The sequence below is a fragment of the Convolutriloba macropyga genome, chromosome 10, assembly GCF_964194025.1.
Source record: "Convolutriloba macropyga chromosome 10, txConMacr16.3, whole genome shotgun sequence".
Classification (NCBI taxonomy): Eukaryota; Metazoa; Xenacoelomorpha; order Acoela; family Convolutidae; genus Convolutriloba; species Convolutriloba macropyga.
Window position 1 is genome coordinate 3,945,300 of NC_134477.1, and position 22,246 is coordinate 3,967,545.

Genomic DNA, 22,246 nt, shown 5'->3' on the forward strand with positions numbered 1-22,246 from the left:
CACAATTTGCTTTTTCATTATAAAACAGAACACTAAAGATAAAGTTACTAAGTGTGCATGTGGAAATCAAGCAATCAGTGGTAATTGTGTGGAAGCAATTTCTTCTAAGAGGTACTGCGTCAAAATATTCTAGCTCTAACTCTAGCTCTAGCTTCAGCTCTATCTTTAGCTCTAGCTCTAATCCAAATTCTAATTCTGATCTAATTCTAATCTACGAAGCAGTTCGGGAACCAGGGGCGAAGCCCCTTTCACTGATTCTGATTCTATTTCTAATTCTAATTCTAGCTCTAAATCTATTTCTAACCCTAGTACTATCCCCGACCCCAACCCAAAGAATCTGCGAAGCAGTTTCACTGATAGTCATAATAGTCATATTGAAACAAAATTTGATATAACAAATAAAATTTGTAATAGATGTAGAGTTATAAAACAAATAACATATTCCGATCAAAAGAAGTCAATGTGTAAAGAATGTAATTCAACTAAAGTTATGTGTGAATATTGCCCTTCGATGATTAACTTTGACCGGTTAAGGAGCCATATGAAAAATTTTCATGAAAAAATAGATCTAGCTGGGGGCATTCATCCCGTTAAAAAAAATAAAAGAAGAATCAGTGTATTAAAAATAATATCTAATATATTGTAAATTAAAAGCCAAAGGTATAGATATAGATAAATTATTAGAAGAGTAGATTATTAATTTTTTTATATCATTATCATTATCATTATCATCATCATTATCATTATCATTATCATTATCATTATCATTATCATTATCATTATCATTATCATTATCATTATCATTATCATTATCATTATCATTATCATTATCATTATCATTATCATTATCATTATCATTATCATTATCATTATCACTAACATTATCATTATCATTATTATTATCATTATCATTATCATTATCATTATCATTATCATTATCATTATCATTATCATTATCTTTATCATTATCCTTAGCATTATCATTAATAATATTATCTGCGAAGCAGGTTCCTGATAAACCTTATCACTAGTCTTATCTCTAGCCTTAGCCAAAGCCTTATCTCTAGTCTTATCTCTAGCCTTATCTTTAATAAAATTATAAGCCAGAAATATAATTATGATAAAATTTTTGAAAAAATTAAGAGATAAGTGCATATCCGCATACTTGCGCATTATTTTGAGTAAAAAACTTTACGCAACTGAACGCGTGCGCATGGTGTGCGTAAGCATGCGGTTTGAAGCTTATTTTTGATTAATTCTTATTTTTGATAATGAATATGGTAGTGGATAAAACAGAGCTTCCAGTTAGCAGGCGGCTTGGTCCATTTCCCCGAGTTTTTACGAGGGGAAATGGATCAAGTTGGCTGGTGGCTGGAAGCCCTGTTTTATCCACTACTTGTAAATTTATCCACTGTCGACAAAGTCGTAGCAAAGTTTTGTGTCAGAGAGATTTTCTGAAACTTTTTTCTGTCAGTGAGTAAGTTCTGATGTTCTCTCGCATGTTTTGATCACCAGTATTGGGTAGTACCTACTAGTTTCTTCTCCCCCAGAGATGCTGACGCAAGTTGAGAGTCTCTCAGTGCGAATTATGAAATCTGAGAACCACCGAAAACTTTGTTTTGTTCCACTTTTCTCCTTCCATTTAAGCGCACTTAAAACGATGAAGGCTACTTTTTCTGTAATGAAGATTTTTTAAGGCATGGAGTCGTCTCTTGTTCGTAGGAGTATTGACCCCCAGTGTTGACGTTTTATCTTGTAATATTAGAGTTTGAGCTAAATTTTTTCGAATTTGTCGTGTTTTATTATCCGGAATAAATTTTTTTTCTTATAGATATAGATTGTGTTTGGCTGGGGCGTGTTCTCCTGAATCTGCAAAACTATGCAAAGACATTTATGTCCCTGATTTTTGCAGACTAGTGTTTTGCATACCATTGGAATTTTATTTTAAAAGTCACTAATTCAGTCGTTCTCGTATATTATTGGAAAAAAGTTTTCAGTGCTTCCGGTGTCTACAATAACGCTTCAGTTGTGATGCGTGCAAAATCATTGCTGTAGCGTATTGATATGATAATCTGTCTTTTAGCTTGAACTTTTCAGGCCTACAGTGTAGTTCCTTAAGTTACGAAGTTTTCGATTATGTTGTTATCTTGTACAGGAGTCATGTTTTTGTTTTAAAGATTTACGGAACCAAGTTTTGTGTCAACGAAAACTTGTTGAGTGCTATAAAAACAAATATTGTTGTATTCGCTTATTCGTCAGGCTTTTTGATCTCTAAATAACCTACCCTAACCAAACTCCAAAGACGATTCGTTACTGAGCTCGTATAGAGGCAAGTCTCTCTAATAAAATCTTTAATGACTCATTACGAAATCAATTCGTCAATTCATAGTTAAATAGCGCTTGGAGAGTTCATTCTCAAGGCAAAACAAAGTTAGTGATCCATTAGAATTCGGGAGTAGAACTGAACAATTCATTTTTTGAGCCAACAAGCGCTTGTCAGTACAAATTGTCGTGATCTGAAATGCTATAAACAGAGGAAACTGCGTAAATAATATCAATTCGTAATTCTCCAAACAATTTTTTAATAAGATTAAAATTTTCAATTGTCTTAAAAGTATCTCTGCTCTCTTATGCAAAAATAACTAGCTAACTGAACTAGTTTTCGTTGGTAGCAGCAAGTTGAGTAAGTGTTGGAAGATAATTTTCAATAAAAGAATAAATTGGTTTTGTTTAAGGTATTAAAACAAGGGTCAACCAGTATCAGATATTATCTAAAAGTCGATGGTGTTTCAGCGCAGTTGTTTAAATTTGAAGCTTCGTGTTAACTGATTAATTGTTTTCTATTTTTTCTCATTTCTCATTAAACTGATTGCTTTGATGTTAGATTCAATTTAAACTTGTTCTTTTCAAAAATTGAAAAAAATTTCTGGTCTTACTTTAAGAGTTGATTAAAACTTAGTAGAGTTTAGACTACCGAGTTTGAATTTTTCCATTTTTTTCATGTGAATGAATGAAATACAGAATCACCTGCTCTCCAACAAAATATCCGTACCTGTTTTGTGCATCCCAGATTACATTTGAGTTGAATCAGACGAATTTTTGGAACTGAAAAATTTGGAACAAGATTCCCAGTTATCGCCGTCACAACAACTTCTTATTTGCAACTAAACAATGAGAAATGAAAAACGAGTGAGACAACAGTTGAGAAAAAAGTACGAAGTACTGAAAGAAGACCAACAAACTTTCTTTGTTTTTTTCTTCTCTGCTTTATCGAAAAGTGGGTTGCTACTCATTATGGAATGCTTCAAACCTTTTTGCTCGCAACTCTAACGACGTTCTCATTTCATCAGAGGATGGCGCTACTTTGACAAAAGAAGACCTGCCGCATTTGAAACGCTTTTAGTAATTCGTGTGGACATTATATCAACTTCATGGTAGACTATTTCTCACTGAACCTTGTTCCGAAAAGATTAAAACCTGATTTCGGATGCTGGTTGAATACAATATTCTTTTCTTGATAGTTTGAAAACAAATTCTTGTTGGTTTGAAAACACCAACAAAACAGCCTGAAACCTTTAAAGAGAAAAGTTACAACCTCTGTCCTGTTGAATTCGAGTTTTTTTTTCTGCAATACTCAATCAGGACTCACTGTCTTGATTTTGTTGATCGCAGAGAAGAAAAAGAAGTAGAACGTGGGTTGAAACCCATTTTTGAGAATTAATTTGCTTCAAAGCAATTTCCATTGCTTCAAGTATCCCTGCAATTTCTCGTCAAATTCTTAGACGGTTTTCTCTAAAACACCGACGTATTGACAGTTGAATCTTGCTTCACTTAATTCACAACAAACAGACAGCTGGGGTAAGTTAATTTAGAAAATTAACATCTGGCAAATTTTAGGAACATTTAATAAGTTACCTAAAACAACAAATTCTGTACGAACAATATTGTGGCTACAATGAAACCAAATGTGTTTATTTTCGCGCATCCGTGCTGTGCTTTTTTCCAGAAACTTTTTTTGGAATATTAGAAACCGTGCAGAAAACACAATGGATTAAATCGATAGAGATCCGATTTAAGAGCGTACAAGAAGAATTACTAGCTGTAATATTCCTGGACTCAACCGATTCAACTGAAAGCAAAATCTGAAATTGCATATTTGCTTCTCCTGTGTTGGAGTTGTTGACTAGAATGACCGCTATAATAGTTTTCCTAAAACAACAGACGTATTGTTTATGTGTTTTTTCGGTTTTAACTGAATATTGGTTGAAATCAATAATCCCCGAGGTGAAGTATACTCTAAGGCCATATTTATTGGGGAAATCTGCACTTATTTTCAAATCCAAAAATAAACGTTCCAGTTTGAGAAAACTTCGACTTCCATCGGCCTAAACTAAAAAAATGCGTGATAGAAAGAATGAATTGCAGAGCTTGATTAGACATATAGAGATGGGACAATAGGAATTGATGTGAGTTTTCTCAAATCTAGAAAAAAATTCCCTGATTTGAAGAAGACTCAAAGTTTTCATCCTTCACAAGTGGCTGAAAATTGCTTTCCGATTGTAATTATTTTTTTGCCTGCCTTCTGTTCGCTCTTTTAACGCAAATGGATCGTTTCATTCATTTCGTATTCCACAATGAATCGGTTAAAGACTATAAAGTCTACAGTCTAGCCCAAAATTTTTGTTGGGTGATCCCGTTTGTCCACGTTGATTTACTCAATTTTTCGCTGTCCAAAAATTCAACGTCGACCTTTCCTTAGAGTACTGAAAGTGAGGTTAAAAACAGTTTGATGTTCTTTGACGTGTCTACAGTCTAGTTCAAAACCAATTAATTGAACCATACATTTTTCCATGTCCTTAAAATGCTTCAGAGGACGATCCACGTAAGCAAACATTTTCTCAAAGCATTAGATAACATACCCGAACCTCAAGCATAAATTTACGATTTTAAAGTTGATCTTTTTTAACAATGATTCATGATTTTTTTAACAATGTCATTTATGGCGTAGCCTCACAAATGACCTCAATACCATCTCCGCAGTTACAATGTACATAGAGCTCTGATCCTGGAAATTTGCAAGCACACCTACCGCCTAAGTGGTTATTGCCCAGCCAGTAATGGAGCCCATAATCATTGGAGTCTGAAATCAGAGGAAAACATTTAATGAAACACTATACCACATTTATAATATTATACCACTTCAAAAAGTTATATACCAGTACAAATCACACTTTAATTATTTGGATTTTTTCCCCCAAAAATTGTTTTTTTTTGTCTTATGAAATCGCTTTTTTGTCTTATGAAATCAGTTGTCTGTGGAAAAGAAAGATTTTCACATTAAATCATCTCACCAATATCCTCATTACTTTCCCTATAGTCACGAGCTGTTCTTCAGACTCGAAATTCAATTTTCATACATAATTTTCACAGGGTACCTTAAACTTTTAGCTATCTTACCACTCACATTTTTTTAAAAAGTAATTTCATATTTCTATACTTGCCACAAAATCAAAATTCAAACGATTTTGAATTTTATGACTACCAGGGAGGCTTTCATTAAGCTTTAGTATTATTTGACAAATGTCATATATTTCAAATGTGATAAAATTCGTTTTGTGAAATTAAGTGACATAATTCGTCAACTTTTTCGATTTTGCGTAACCACAGTTTCCACGATAGATCATTATTGCTCAAAAATTTTAAAAGGTTAATTATTATCAAAAAGTTTAGATTGTGTAACAAGTATTTACGGATGAACTTTTTAAAGTAAATTCTACCATTTTGAGCATGTAGTTAGCCTCAAATTGATAACCAAATTTTATTAGTAGTTACTTGAGTTTTAATTCAAAGAATTGAGTGTTTTCTTAACAGTACTATAGGTCAAGGCAAAATTACTAACTGTCTTTGAATCCCCAACTAGTGTCGACAGGGAAACTTCTAAGTTCATTATTAATCAGGCTGTCTTTCATTTCGGTCTAAATGACATTTCCACAGTCAGAAGATACTTAAACTGTGAAAAAAAGGTGACGCGTGGGAAATAAATTGCACGCTGGCCCCAAAGACACTTTTTGTTGAATCCATATCTTGATTTAGCCAATTTTGAAGCAATTCTGAACTAATGTCGGATACTGTAACGCTTTTACACACACGCTTAAGAATCTAACATATAAGTTTAAATCGTGACAAATAGTGCCGAGATAGGGTGAAAGCACTCGACAAATCCGATATTGGCCACTTTGTGATTATCTGAGACATTTTTAAAGAGAGTTTATATAGATGAAGGTAAATATTTTAACCTGTTTTCATATAAAAATGTTTTTCAATCTTTTCCAATTCTTCAGCTGATCGAAATTGAAGCACTCTTCTTGACCTAAACGAGAAATAGCGATAACATAAAAGATTCGATCGACGTCTCCAAATAAGTTTTTTTGAGCCCTTACCCGCTGGTCCCACACGTTTTCTCTGCTTTTTCGTATGTTAAAGAGTAGTGTTTGTCCCATGACGTGTACCAAAAGCATTTGTCACTGATCCCAGGAACACTCACGAATGAACTGGGACAGTTTTTTGGCCACTCAGCCTGAAAATTTTACTTTGAATACAAGTCGAAGCTATATATGCTTCAAAATATAGTTTCTTGAATCTATTCTGTTCCCCCTCCCCCATCTTCCTTTTTAGTGGTCTTAGATTATTTATGCTCCTCAGGCGCACGTGCTATATTGTTACATAGTAACGTGCTATATAACAACATATAATTTGTAACGGGGGGGGCGTAAACCACACTGGGGGGGGGGCGTAAACCACACTGGGGGGGGGGGGGGGGCGTAAACCACATTGGGGGGGGGGGCGTAAACCACACTGGGGACTGAATAAATCCAAATACTCCTTCTACAGTAAAATACATTTCTATGTTGTGTCCGCTTTCAAATCTTTTTTTTTCACTTATCAATTTGTTCTGTTAAATTTTCACATTTGGTCCTCTGGTTCAAGGACCTTTAATTTTTTTAGGAATAAACGGTAGATATTTTTCCCACATTTCCCACAAGTTTTACTAATTTCAAACGGTGGACTGCTTGACCCACTTGTTTAAGAGGTCCAGACCGAAATTCGATATGTCCAGAATTAAATGAATGCACCAGGGAATGAAAAAAAGATTAAATGGTACAATAAAAAATAGTGTAAATATAAGTTATTTCACCTTTATTTCTTTTTATTCTTTATCAAATTCAACATTTTCTATCCTTATTGAAGGTAGTACTAATGGGGTAAATTATTTTTTTACACACTTTACAATCATTTTTCCGTATTTTGTTGGTTAAATCCTCGGCCCGGGAGACGTCGTGCATTTATCTCCGGGAATGTCTGCAAATATTACCGACAGCGGCATGTCGGAATCTCGAATACCAGGTTTAGACCTCGACTTCTGTAAAGACGTTATAATTCTAGTAGGGGGGGGGGGGTCTTTATTGACTATAAATACGCAATCCAGAACTTAGGTAAAGTCCAGGTAAAGTCTTTCCATGGGTCCACCCGTACCTAACCTTCAGAGATCATCAGTACTGAATCAGAACAATTTCAGAGAAATTTAGGTTTTCAGTACTGAATCAGAGATAATTCAGAACGAATTCTGAATTTCTCTGATTCAGAGAAAAATTCAGAATCAACTTTCTGTGAAAATCTCTGAATCAGATCAAAATCAGAATAACAATTTCTGAATCAACTCTGATTCAGAACAAAAATCAGAAATTTTTTAAAGCAGCAAAACAAACAAAATTGGTTAAAAAAACTGGCTCCGAAATAGGTCTTTGCAACAATAGCAGTGATAAAAGTAGGCATCTTGAGTTTTTTTGACTTAGCATCTGCAGCTGTCTTTTCACAGCCAAATAAAATCGAGCACGATCTTTTCATGCCCGGGTTGGACTCCCATGGAATCCCATCGATGGATCATGGGAATTTCAGAGAAATCAATCGATGGATCATTGAATGTCCCATTACCATTTAACGCTGGGCATGGAAAAATCATAGAAAACTTTATGAAATTGTAATGATTTCCTCTGGTTCCCCATGGGTCGAGGTATTACATTAAATGAATTACCAATTCAACATATGTCGATCTCGGCGTTGGTTTCACCCAAGGATTGTCAAACGTGATCCAGTTATTGTACGTGTAGTATGTTGTAGAGGTTCCATCTTGTATCCAAAGTCGGTTCAGTTTCCAAGCATCTTTCGCGGTCCAGAGTTTGTATTTGCCAAACCCTATTTTGAAATCGTCCAGTACCAACTCCCCGTATTGTACTACGTGTTCGAACAGGTAGTCAACAGTGTTGTTTTGTCCCGCCCTGAAATCCCTGTTGAAGGACCCTCGGGCTCCATTTATGAGTTCATAATTATCATCATTGTTACGGAACTCGACGTAGATGTTCTCGGTAGTCCCTGAAACGATAGACTGAAAGCACATCTATCTAATTTTCTGATGTGCTATGCTTTCCTAAATTTTGAATGTCATCTGTTTATTCTGTCGTTTAAAGTTCACAAAAACGATTGCGAGCCAAGCCAAGTTAAGGGGTCGAAGCAAGCGCAAGTATTTTGAAAAAATACCAGCATCTCTTACTTGCAAGCATATTGTGCCAACCATCACACCAACTTGTCTTAAACTGTCAGACTTGGACATCTCTTATACCTCATTCGCTTGTTCTATCTTGTTCCTCAAGACTTCATCTCTCTAGCCAAGTGTGTTCTGAATGAATGGAACACTTCTTGTCAAGCTGTTTCGAGCTTTTTTAATCCACAATTTACTCGAGGTTGTTCTCTCACAAATAATTCTTCTAACAAGCAATCATTGGCAACTTTCACAGTTTTATTCTTTATCAAAATTGTTTACCATTTTGCTGAGCATTTTGCCCTTTTTTAAGTTCAGAGGATGAAAATTTTGCCACCATATCACATGTTATTGAATGGTTGGAAACAAAAATAACTTATTCAACGCTTTTTTTTTCACAATTTACTGATAAATCAAAAACACGAGTCATATTTTCCAAGTAATTCAAAATCCAGCGGTCTAAAAACAGTATTTTTTTTCAAAAGGAAGATAAATCGAAAACAAATTGCGGGATCAAATTAAATAGAGGATAGTCGTTATCGTCTGAAAAAAAACAGAGACTGGAAAACTGAAATTTTGAGCCATCCCCCAAAATCTCGGATTTCAGGTTCATAAACGGGGAATTGAACTGAGCCCACTCGAAACTTGAATTGATGCCGGTTCCCTAAAAATTACGAAGCCTTTCAGTTTAACTAAAAACTCAAAAAAAAATTGTGTCATCGACTTGGCACAAGGAAAATAAAATTGTAGGGGCAAAACTCATTTATTCAAGCCCAAATAGTTGATATATTTTCACAAAAAATTTACTATTGTCTTTTGCAAGAAGTCACAAATCTCAAAAACACTTTGATACCAAAGTAAAAAAAAGTGAACAGACACGTCCCGCAAAAGTAATATCCAATATTTTGCGGCGTTATTAGATGTTTTTTGATATCCGCAAAGATGCCAGTCGGATTTGGTTAAAAGGGACTTATTTTTATAAAGTTCTGTTTTAGATTTTTCATTCGCGGATACAACATTCGGCAAAAATATCGCAGCGGAATATTTTTGATTTTTTCTATTTTCATCAGACGCCCTGTTTTCTTATAAGCCTTCTAATGAGATAGGATTCTTGGAAATCTTACATCTTAAAGTTAAATTGAAAATTTTCACAGCATTTTCATAGAAATCAAAAAATCCTACAAAGTTAACGCTCTTCTCTTCGAGACTGAGCTTTAAGAAGCTGATCATTGAGAAGTAAAAAAATTTTCCTGCAGATTTTAACCATTTCAAATGTACTTTTCTTAGAGCATATATACTCAGAGATGCTATTCTTAGTTCTTAGTTTTGTCCAGCTTTGAGTAATCAAATAAAAGAATATTAGGAGAAGTTTGTGAGCTGTAAATTTTCGCCGCAAATTGCAACATTATTAGAGCCTTTTGACATCTTTTTCGAGTGTTTCTGAAATGATGAGAGTTTCTGTGCGCAAACTCAGCTCTTCTCTTACAATTTTTTTTGGATCGAATGTCATTATTTCCAGGCACACACAAAAAAAGACAAATAGATTGCCTGAGTTTGATGGTGAAAGCAAACTCAAGGCCAGCGCAAAATTATGCTGGTTTTCAAATCTGTTCAGGCGAGATCTTGACATCGCAGTAGAAAAGTTTGACTAAAAATTTTACGAATTTTTCAGTTTTTAAAATGAAAATTTTACATCAATTTTTGAAATTTAATACAAAATCTTTAGCAACTCTTCAGCACCTACGTATATTGTAAATTTCAGGAATACTTTACCTGCATCGTCTTCATCTCCTGTCTCGATTATGAAACGAAGCCATCGACTTGTCTCTGCTTCGGCTCTATAGTTGCAATGGACTATTGCAACAACTAAAGTCAGGAACAAATTCATCACAAACGAAAAAAATACGTTATAAGCAAAATATAGACGTTTGACTGTTCGATGGACAATTATGTGTTCAAGTGAATAAAAAATCTAGTCACTGTGGATTGTAAACGAGAACAATGACCGACACAGTTTCACATGCTGGAGAAACAGTTTTGATTAATTGAAAAGTTGAATGACCTCAACCAGTGTTCCACTGAGAAAGAACGAAAGAAAGCCCAGTTACCCGAATAGACAAATGTTAATGCTCGTTTAGTCTGTTGACAAAAACTTATAAACTCTTCTCCGATTTCAGGGTTCTCTCAAAAAACACAACAAAGGGGGCTCAGTAATGTGCGATTGGGCGAATGCAAAGTAAGCCGATAGGCAAGCAAGCCGAAAGAAAAGCAAGCCGAAAGTTATGTAATAGTTATGTAATCTATCAGAAATAATACATTGTCAGCCGTTACAATCAATACTGCGCGTAGTATTATAGTGCATAATATATTCCAATGCGCCAAAGAAACAAAAATGCGTGAATTTTTAGATATCTAGTGGGTACGGGCCTCAGCAGACCGCTGTCCATGGCCATGCCTCTCATCCGCTGTGGGATATTATCCGGAAACCGCGGGCCGGTTATCGCGGCGAAGCGCGCCCACCGGCCCGCCAGGGGCAACCTAAACAACGGGTATCCGAAAATTTTTCGGCTTACTTGACCTCATTTTCAAAATTCGGCTTGCTTGCCTATCGGCTTGCTTGACCGACACCATGCGATTGTATATAAGGTTTCGACACCGCTCATCTACATTTTTCATTTAATTGTCTACGAAATGAGGAACAGATAGAAAACCAAGTATTTTTTTTAAAAAAAATTGGTGTATGATCAAAAAGATCGCCTCCACAGCAAAAAAAAAATTCATGGCATTAAAAAATGCCACAATAGAGCGATGAGATCTGCCATTATTAAGAAAGGGAGTCAAGATGAACAGCAAAGACAAACAACAACAACATTAATTACATCAAAAACGCTATGTCCATTCAAAAAACAACTTAAAAACAAAGTCAAAATAGCGTTTGGTAAAACTAAAACCAAACAAAACAACTTTTGCGTCAGTAGAAAAGATGAGGGACCAGTCCCTAACCAGTCCCTAACAGTTCATACCAATTAGACAAAAAAAGAACAAAAAGGCAAAGTTAAGAAATATTCGTTTATTTTTGAAAACAAATTATTTAAAAGTAATGAAAACAAGAAGATATCAACTGAAAACATCCAACAGAACTGTGAGTACTATGCTTCCATAGGATGGTTTTGAGACGTGCCATTACTTTTTGTATGCAGTTACAAAAAGGACGACAAAGAGAGGCAACAAACAAAAATTCAATAAACAATTGCAAGAAAACGATGTCCATGCAGTAACGACATATTTTTCCCCTCAAAATATATTTGAAAGCATATTGTTTGTACGATGATAACAAAATGTGGCTTGCAAGCTCTCATTGAAAAGACTAGGTAAAAATTAGAAAAAAAAAGGCGAAATTAAGTAATACTTTATTTTATTTTTCGAAGAAAATATATTTTTAAAGTCATGAAAGCAATAAGCTACAAATAAAGAGATTCCTTTGTTTGTCCAAAAGAAGCCACTGAAATTTTTAATTAATCGGAATATGTCTTAAGTCTACAAAAAAGACATCAAAATGACATAAAGCAAAAACTAATTAACTATTTTTTGGCGAAAAAACCTGTGTCAAAGTTAGTAAAATCATAATGAAATCTTTATAGTCTATCAAGATTTGTATATTTGCTCCTTGCCTTGACGTCAATAATTCAAATAAGACCTGTAATTAACTAGACTAATTAACAAAAATAATGAAAAGAACAAAATTGCGAAGTTGGAAAGTGTTTTCTTTTAATTTTAAAAACAATTGTTTCCATTGTCATCAGCTAATGAAAGCCATCAGCTTTTGACTAAAATCAGTATAAAGGCTCGTGTTCCCTTTTTCCTCCAAAAGAAGCCAGTGCAACTTGTCATTATCCAGGAAATTTTGTACGACTTAAAAGACAAATTAAAAACTACTGATAAGGACAAAAGCGAAAAATTCAGTTATATTCATCGAGACTAAGGTGTCGAAGCCGTTAAAACCAGAATCTACAGCTGTAAAAATTTTGTTATGTACAATTGTGCCTTAGTTTCAACGCCAATGGTGTGATATGTGAAAAATCAATATTTTGAAAATTTAACAAAACGAGGTAAAATGTGAAAAAAGCGCAAATGCTTAAAATAAAAGAAAACAAATCTTATCTGAAAATGTGAATACAAAAAAAAAACATTTTTTTAACGCGTAAAACGACAAAAAGATAAAATTTGAATTCTTCAGAAAAGAAGCATTCTTTCGTTGCCGACACAAAACTACAAGTTGACCAAATCAAGAACAAAATATGGCAGAATACAATCAGTCCTAAATTATTTGAAAATTCACGATGAACATGAGCTTTCAAGTAAAAAATTATTTTTTAAATTGGAGCTGCTTGGAAAGCCAGACTATCATATAATATAAAAATATTAAATGTTTTTTAAAAAAGACCTACTCACTACAATTTGATTTTTTTTGGATTGTAACAATCCAGATTTGGACCAAACTAGGCTTGCTAACGCTGTTCGGAAATTAAGAACATTTAATAATTGTTTCTTATGTTGTTGAAATAGGTCAATTGTTAGTTGAAAATAAAAAAATGCTACGTTTTCGATAATCATCGAGTAAAGTCACCAAAAAACGGCAAAATTTTAATTACAGAGCACTCTCAATGTACAAGTAAGACCAGCCCATTTTGGAGTTTACAGAAGTACCTACAGCATTTTTTATCAAAGGCAACTAACGAAGCTTTTTTCTTGCTACTTTTGATGAAGTTGAAAAATGCAAAGTTGGAAAGTATTTTCTTTTAATTTTAAAAACAATTGTTTCCATTGTCATCAGCTAATGAAAGCCATCAGCTTTTGACTAAAATCAGTATAAAGGCTCTTGTTCACTTTTTCCTTGACTTAAAAGACAAATTAAAAACTACAGATAAGGACAAAAGCGAAAAATTCAGTTATATTCATCGAAACTAAGGTGTCGAAGCCGTTAAAACCAGAATCTATAGCTGTAAAAATTTTGTTATGTGCAATTGTGCCTTAGTTTCAACGCCAATGGTGTGATATGTGAAAAATCAATATTTTGAAAATTTAACAAAACGAGATAAAACGTGAAAAAAGCGCAAATGCTTAAAATAAAAGAAAACTGAAATCTTATCTGCAATTGTGAAAACAAAAAAAAACATTTTTAACGCGTAAAACGACAATAAAGATAAAATTTGAATTCTTCAGAAAAGAAGCATTCTTTCGTTGCCGACACACAGCTACAAGATGACCAAATCAAGAAGAAAATATGACAGAATACAATCAGCCCTAAATTATTTGAAAATTCATGATGAACATGAGCTTTCAAGTGAAAAATTATTTTTTTAAATTGGAGCTGCATGGAAAGCCAGAATATCATATAATATAAAAATATTAAAATTTTTTTAAAAAAAGACCGACTTACTACAATTTGATTTTTTTGGATTGTAACAATCCAGATTTGGACCAAACTAGGCTTGCTAACGCTGTTCGGAAATTAAGAACATTTAATAATTGTTTCTTATGTTGTTGAAATAGGTCAATTGTTAGTTGAAAATAAAAAAATGCTACGTTTTCGATAATCATCGAGTAAAGTCACCAAAAAACGGCAAAATTTTAATTACAGAGCACTCTCAATGTACAAGTAGGACCAGCCCGCTTTGGAGTTTACAGAGGTACCTACCGCATTTTTAATCAAAGACAACCAAAGGAGCTTTTTTCTTGCTACTTTTGATGAAAAAACTGATTTTTGAAATATTTAGCCAAAATTTACGCAGAAATTAAGCAAAAAAGTAAGTTGTCAATAACATTTCTTTGTCTTTAAAAATAAAATCAAAAACACTATTCTCGACAATTTTTGACCTTTTATTTAGCAAATTCGACAAATTTTGGAAAATTAGAATAAAAAACCGCAAATCGTTCTAATATTCACAAAAATTTACATCGATAACTCGCTCCAGAAAACGAAGTTAAGAGGATTCTTTTTAATTCTATATTCTAAGCTAGACAGGCTTTTTTTAATGATACCACTCACAACTCTCTACAATGAATATGTCAATCGGTCAAAATTGACTGAACAAAAAAATCCATTTGAGTATATAGGTCCCCCCTTCAAAAGGGGTTGGAACAAAAATGCTACTGAAGTGCGATCATTCACTGGTTAAGAATTTAATTAATATACGATGTGTTTAAGTTTAATTATATGATGTATTTAGTTTGGAGCAAACTCCTGCTCTAGTCAGTACCTCCTTTTTATGAGTACAGTTACAAAATTCAGGGGGGGGGGTGTAAATATTGACTTAAACACCGTTGTCAAGGTCCCTAGTCATTACGATGCAAAGGCATACCCAAATAGTCACGGGCAGATATGTATCTCGTGTTCGTTTTTACTATGTTAACACATTGAAAAGGGTACAATATTGCGGAAAATAGTTACGTTAGCAGAAACCGGTAAAATGGAAGGTAAAATCGTATCCCGTGTTCTCAAAACTGTCCTAATTTTAGCCAAGAAAAACAAGTACAAACTTAAAAACCTATTTTTCGCGCGAGTTGTATTACGCATCCGCTCAATTTACGTATGGATATTTCGCACGCAATGCAGCTCGATTTCGCATAAAATCCGCAATTAAGCCTAATTCAATGCGCTTTGAGCATAAAAGTGATTATTAAAGCTTTATTACCACTTCTGTTAAAAGTAACCATTAATTGAGCTGGCGTATTCATTACCAGTTTGTGAAAAAAAAAAGAAAAATTAAATAGATGCTGATTATACTGAGAAGTATTTACTAGTTAAATTGATGATTTTGCAACGCAAAGAAAGTAGCGTATCGAATCTTTTACCTTAATTCAAAAAGAATTAAAGCTTCTTTCAATACGGAAGACACCATTTTCGGTTTTGAGATTTGACCAGTGAAAATAGATTCGGCAACTCCCACATTGACAAACAAGGCTTTTTTGGCCAATGAAAAGAGATTTGATCAGTGAAAAAATGTTCATTTAATGGAACCCGAAAAACATGATTTTGAGTTATTCTCATTTTTAAAGCGTCCTTTTACAGGTTTGTAGGTGCAGGTGGTTGAGTAGGTGGGAGAGGGAGACGATTAAACACACGAGCCATACAAAACAAGATACCCTTGAAGACCCCTCTTACATTACTGCCAAAGTTTTCCTCAAATTTGATCTTTAAGAAAATGGCGAAAAGAGAATTTCGTTTTTGTGTGTATTTACAAGTTTACAGGCCTGTTTTTTTTCTGAAAAATTCCTCCAATTTGTTCTCTCTCTATCTCTATCTTCCTCTAAAATTATTTTCCTCCATTTTTACTTTTAGTTTAGACATACTGCATCCGTGTCAAAAGTGAAAAAATCCTCCGTTGAAGTTGGATTTTGTCAAATTTTATTTTTTTCCGAAAAATTCCTTTATTTTGCTCTCTCTCTCTCTCTTCCTCTAAAATTATTTTCCACTGAAGCGTTTGCTGAGCTATATTTACTAGTAGTTAAGACACACTGCATCCGTATGAAAAGTGAAAAAAATTCCTCCGTTGAAATTGGAGTTTGTCGAATTTTGTCTGTTCTTAAAAATTCCTCCATTTTGTTCGCGCTCTTTTTCTTTCTTCCTTCCTCCCTCCCTCCCTCCCTTTCTCTCTCCCTCCCTATCTCTCTCTCCCTCACCTCTCTATAATTAAATCACACAAATAATAATTTCATATATACACAATCTATGGCAGTTTATAACATTAAGACATTAAGCCATTAAGCAATTTTGGTAGTTTTTTTATACAGAATTACTGATTACAGAGGTGTCATTCCCTGTCGATAGAAATTGGATTGGATTTGTGTGATCAATTGATGTTATGCTTGGCGAACAAGTTGCCAGATGACCAGAGGCTGAAACGGTCCGGGGAACTACTTTGTCTTTTAATGTTGTTATTTAAATCAATTTAAAGCTTTAAAAGCTTCAATAAAGTCGTCATTGTTTTTTACAAAGTATTAAACCACTGTTGCGCGCATTTAATTAGGCTCGATTGCGGATTAGAGATACTATTAATGCGAAAAAAATATACCTAAATTGAGCGGAAACGTGCTACAAGACTTGTTACCTACTTTTCGTTCCAAATTTGCATTTACAAAGTATTAAAACCACATATGCATGCTCAAAATGCGCGCATTTAATTAGGCTCGATTGCGGATTAGAGATACTTTTAATGCAAATAATAGAAACCTAAATTGAGCGGAAACGTGCTACAAGGCTTGTTACCTACTTTTCGTTCAAAATTTTCTTTTAACAAGTTTTAAAACCACATTTGCATGCTCAAAATGCGCGCATTTAATTAGGCTTGATTGGGGATTAGAGATACTTTTAATGCGAATAATAGATACCTAAATTGAGCGGAAACGTGCTACAAGACTTGTTACCTAATTTTCGTTCCAATTTTTTTTTACAAAGTATTAAAACCACATTTGCATGCTCAAAATGCACGCATTTAATTAGGCTCAATTGCGGATTTGAGATACTTTTAATTCGAATAATAGATACTTAAATTGAGTGGAAACGTGCTTCAAGACTTGTTACCTATTTTTCCTTCCAAATGTTTATTTACAAAGTATTAAAACCAAATTTGCATGCTCAAAATGCGCGCATTTAATTAGGCTCGATTGCGGATTAGAGATACTTTTAATGCAAATAATAGAAACCTAAATTGAGCGGAAACGTGCTACAAGACTTGTTACCTACTTTTCGTTCCAAATTTTCTTTTAACAAGTATTAAAACTACATTTGCATGCTCAAAATGCGCGCATTTAATTAGGCTCGATTGCGGATTAGAGATACTTTTAATGCGAATAATAGATACTTAAATTGAGCGGAAACGTGCTACAAGACTTGTAACCTAATTTTCGTTCCAAATTTTTTTTACAAAGTATTAATACCACATTTGCATGCTCAAAATGCGCGCATTTAGTTAGGCTCAATTGAGGATTAGAGATACTTTGAATGCGAATAATAGATACCTAAATTGAGCGGAAACGTACTACTAGATTTGCTACCTACTTTTCGTACCGAATGTTCTTTTATTTCGCAAAATTGGCGGAACCCGTTTTGCGAAAAGTAAGATACAAAGGGTGTCATCTTATTTCGTTCATTGTATGTAATTAATTTTCGAGCCAATTTTATTAAGGCGGAAATTTTGGGGTATACCTCTGCATCGTAATGGTCAGATGCAGCCAAACTATTTTCATTAGTCGAGCCAAATTTTCCCTTTTAGTTCCAACCAAAAATGGTCTTAAAAAAAGATTTTCAATCAAAGGTTTTGTCATTTGACCTACCCAAACTTAGTAAGAAAGTTCACTGTTCATGCCAATCTTATTTCATACAATAAATTTGTACAAAAAAAGTAACATTTCAAGTTTAGCATCAAGTAACATTTCAAGCTTGAAGTACAACCCAGGCCTAGACCTCGACTTATGATTAGACTTTAAAAGTCTAGTAGGGGGGGCCAATATTGACTATAACTACACGGTCGAGGTTCCTAGTTAAAGTCGAGCTATTATCTTTTCATGGGTCGAGCTAAAGTCTTTTCATAACGAAGAAAGTCCAGCTAAGGTCTTTTCATGGGTCCAGCATTAGTCTTTTAATAACCAGCAAAGTCGAGTTAAGGTCTTTTCATGGGTCCACCATTAGTCTTTTCATGAGTCTGTTTTTTTTTCAAAATTCAAATTTTTTTATTTGTGTTTCCTGCTTCTGTACAGACAGAAGCAGAACCGGAGCAAGACTAAATAGTTTTGCACCAGAGCAGTCAACCTTAAGAATCAGTTGGAAATCTGCCAAAAGCCTTAAGAATTTTGTCAAATCTTAAGATAAAGAGTTATTTCAGATCGAGTATATTACCACATTACTTGATTCAATGAAACCAGCTAGCTTAAGAGTATTGATCCTAGTCCCATTAGCCTTGAAAAAATTTTGGCGCTATTCAGTTTGTTTTCCTTCCCCAAATTATGAGCTATCTTTTTAAAAAATAATGCAGGTTTTTGAGGTATTTTTCGTTCTTTTGAATCGTAAAAGGTGCATGATCATATATGCTGACTACGTTATATGCAATATTGCACGCAAAACGTTAATTGCAGAAAAACAGACTTATGAAAAGACTAATGATGGACCCATGAAAAGACTAATGATGGACCCATGAAAAGACTTTAACTCGATTTTGTTTGCAAACATTGTGTCGAGCTTAAGTCCAGCACAAAATTTGGGTCAAGCCAAAGTCTTTTGTAAAATTTTGGGTCCAGCTAAAGTCTTTTGCAAAAAATCTGAGTCGAGCTAAAGTCCATAATGCCTTAAAGTCCAGCTAAAGTCTTTTCATAGCTCAAATGAGTCCAGTATGGTCTTTTCATAGCACATTTTTGTCGAGCATTGTCTTTTCATGAGTCGAGGTCTAGACCTGGGAATTTCAAGTTTAGCACACTGTCAGTCCTATGGTTAAGCCAAGAATTTCATTCACAAGCTGTTCAAATCTTAGTCGAAAAGATAATCGAGGACGGTTCTTTTGGTCCGAGTCAAAGTCTAGGACAGCTTTAAAGTAAATCAAAATTTTTCCATAGGCAATACTGGTCAAGCGTCGCCTTTGCATACGTAATAACTGTGAAAGACGGTTCTCTCAAAAAAGTTTAGGAGCGAATTTGACAAAGAAGAAATCGAAAGAGCACCTCCCGGACATGCAATTTCAGAAACCTTAATCATCGTGCGATCGAGTAGACCCTGAAATACCTGAATTTTTTGAAAAGCTGACGGCGAGCACCTAAAAGAGAACTTGATAATCAATTAGATAAATCTGTGCTACAGTTAAGACTGGAGCTTCAAAACAACTCCGTATATAAATCAAGTCTGACAAAATATCTGATGCTTACTTAATACTTACATAATACATACATAATACTTAATAGATATTACAACACAGGCTTCCAGTGCCTAATTTGGAGTTAACTTTTTCTTTTAACTCAAGCTTAAACTTAATAGTAAGACGGACCCTAATTGGGCTCTTTTTGCAGCCTTAAAGTATAAAGAGTTGGGGATACTTATTTTTGCGCGTTGAGTAGACTTACCTAGTTCTCTCACACTAACATACTCTGTAAAACAGTAAAGACAAGCTTTCAAAACGAGTTACGGGCATAGTGTATCTACTATTTAATAGACTGACTTAAGTCAGCCGTGCTATCGATATATATATATATATATATATATATATATATATATATATGTATATATATATATATATATATATATATATATATATATGTATATATATATATATATATATATATATATATAAACACACACACCCATATATTTATATATATATATATATATATATATATATATATATATATATATATTTGTATATATATATATATATATATATATATATATATATATATATATATTAGGACGTGTGTTGAGGTAGCGTTACCTTGAGAGGTTACTCTACTTCTGTCTTATGGTGTCTCAAGAATATAGTATAATCTTAAGGCTTACCTGACTAACTAAAGTTCTAGATCTCTAGTCTGTTACTCTTCTATCTCAGCTTCAGTAGACAGTGCATCGGCCGAAATGCTAAAGTCTAACATATATCTCAATACTAAAACAAGAGCGGAGTAGAGAGAGAGAGAGAAATAAACTTTATTATTGTATCAGGTCTGACTGGTACCGACTAAAGGGGTAGCGTGTTGTGTTACCAACGGGTAAACAGTTAAACATTAAAAGGAAAGGTATTTCCATAATTTCAACCAATCAGGGTTGAGTATTTTAGTTTATATTTATTAACAAAAGTAAAGTCTCTAAATCCTTTTGTTGGAATTCATCACTGACTCCATCTTTCCGGGTTTTAGAGTTTTTTTGAAAGTCTTCTATACTATGGGTTGATTTCTCTTTATATCTCTCTGAAGGTTTTTTCTTTCTTTTTTGAGTGTGTTGCTTGATGATCGTTTCCGTCAAAGAGTAAAGTCAACGGAAATAGGTTGTCCACAAAGCAAAGAACGAACATCAACAACCACAAAAGTATCTATTCCAGTACCACGTCCAGTGGGTGAAGATCTTTTGGGCAGCTCCAGTGTCGATGTGTTGTGGCGCTCCTGATGTCCGGTGACTTACCTGACTTACCTGGTTAAAATTGTTAGTTGTTAAAGTGTTTAATAAGTGTTCTGTATTACTACATATAATACGTAGTATCCCTTCCGGTTGAAAGAGCTTTTCAAAATTGTTATCATGCAATTCGACGAAGGAATCGAGGGTAATTATTTTATTTGTTAATCGAAGTTTCTGTTTACAATCATGGAAATGATTAGTGACATGTGACTTTTTTGGCCATTTTATATTATGTTATTGAAGATGAACATGTATTATGTCCCTTGATGTCTCCTGAAATCAGTAGTTATTCTGATGCTATTAGTTCTGACGAATTGTTTTGTCATATTTCTATTGTTGTAGAGTAACTATTGTTCAATGTTAGTTTTTGCGTTTGTCATATCTGTAAATTTTTTGAAGGTTACAGATCTTGCTTACTTTCTTTATAATGAGTGTATGCAAAAATGTCCCATTTGCTGATTCCCATTAACGGTTATTTCATCATTTTTTAAAAGATTCGCCGGATACGACACAGTCTTCCAAATAATACCTTTTTTCCTTTTGAAGGAAAAGGATTCATAGGATTTGTTACAAATATAGATGTTAGTTGTTACTGGTGTATTACATGTGATTGCATAGCTTGTCTAAATTATCGTTTTGAAATATGAAAAATTGAAATGTGAAAATTTCGAATTGTGAACAATCTTATTATTTTGTTTGTTTTATCATTTGTTATATTTGTCTGGAAAGTACTGGTAACTGTTGGTTAAATACCTTGTATACAATATGTTTTGCTCTGTTTTGGAAGATTCTACATGTATTGCATGTTAAATCGAATAGTTATTATAATCGTTTTGTCATGTTGTGACTCATAGTGTTAGTCAGTGACTTTGCATGTAATTAATGTTAGTATTGAAATGTGCATGTTTATGAGTACGCAATATTATAGTGTGTTATTATACACTGTGTTACTCATTTCACTTATTACTAATACTTTGTTCTATTTTTGTTTTCTTTTTAATTACAAAATTGCGTATATCTAACTATGGAAAACTTATATACATGTAACTTATATACATGCATATATACATGTATACAAGTAACTAAGAAGAGGGGTTGAAAGTTAAAGTAAAAAAGATTTTTGTATGTTTTTTAGATTTTAATACGCATTAATTGTCGTAATAGTATAAATGGGGTTCAATCACATTTAAGGATTGTTTTCAAAATGGGTATTATTACTAACATTTATAAAATATTTATTGCACATGAAATATGCAGAGGAACATCTATAGTCAGATGTATAGCAATAAGTATTATGACAATGTTACAATGCAATTGTTCGGAATATTTCAAAATTTGTTACTACATTGAAGATTGATACAGATCAGAATTTGTTATTGTCTCTCTGTTTGTTTAGGGTGATTTGTTCGATATCTATATTGTTGATATTCTTTGATGAAGTGATCATCCTTTGAAAGAAAATATGCCACTAGATCAGTTATTTCATCTAGTGACACTTATTT

The 22,246-nt window shown here is 33.6% G+C and overlaps 1 protein-coding gene across 1 annotated transcript; it reads right to left on the reverse strand.

Moving 5' to 3' along the window:
• Positions 1-4,827: 4,827 nt before the first annotated feature.
• Positions 4,828-10,556, reverse strand: LOC142348292 (uncharacterized). Its single transcript, XM_075399588.1, has 5 exons — positions 10,370-10,556; positions 8,093-8,430; positions 6,441-6,577; positions 6,297-6,370; positions 4,828-5,140 (listed from the first exon to the last, which is right to left on the reverse strand). The coding sequence occupies exons 1-5, from the start codon at positions 10,482-10,484 to the stop codon at positions 4,998-5,000; spliced, it is 807 nt and encodes a 268-aa protein (XP_075255703.1). The 5' UTR covers positions 10,485-10,556; the 3' UTR covers positions 4,828-4,997.
• Between the last annotated feature and the right edge of the window lie 11,690 nt (positions 10,557-22,246).

Coding starts and splice junctions, on each gene's coding strand:
- LOC142348292 (XM_075399588.1), bottom strand. CDS start 10,484: ATGAATTTGTTCCTGACTTTAGTTGTTGCAATAGTCCATTGCAACTAT. Junction 8,431..10,369: donor AGGAGATGAAGACGATGCAG/GTAAAGTATTCC, acceptor CTATCGTTTCAG/GGACTACCGAGAACATCTAC. Junction 6,371..6,440: donor AAAACGTGTGGGACCAGCGG/GTAAGGGCTCAA, acceptor TTTCTCGTTTAG/GTCAAGAAGAGTGCTTCAAT.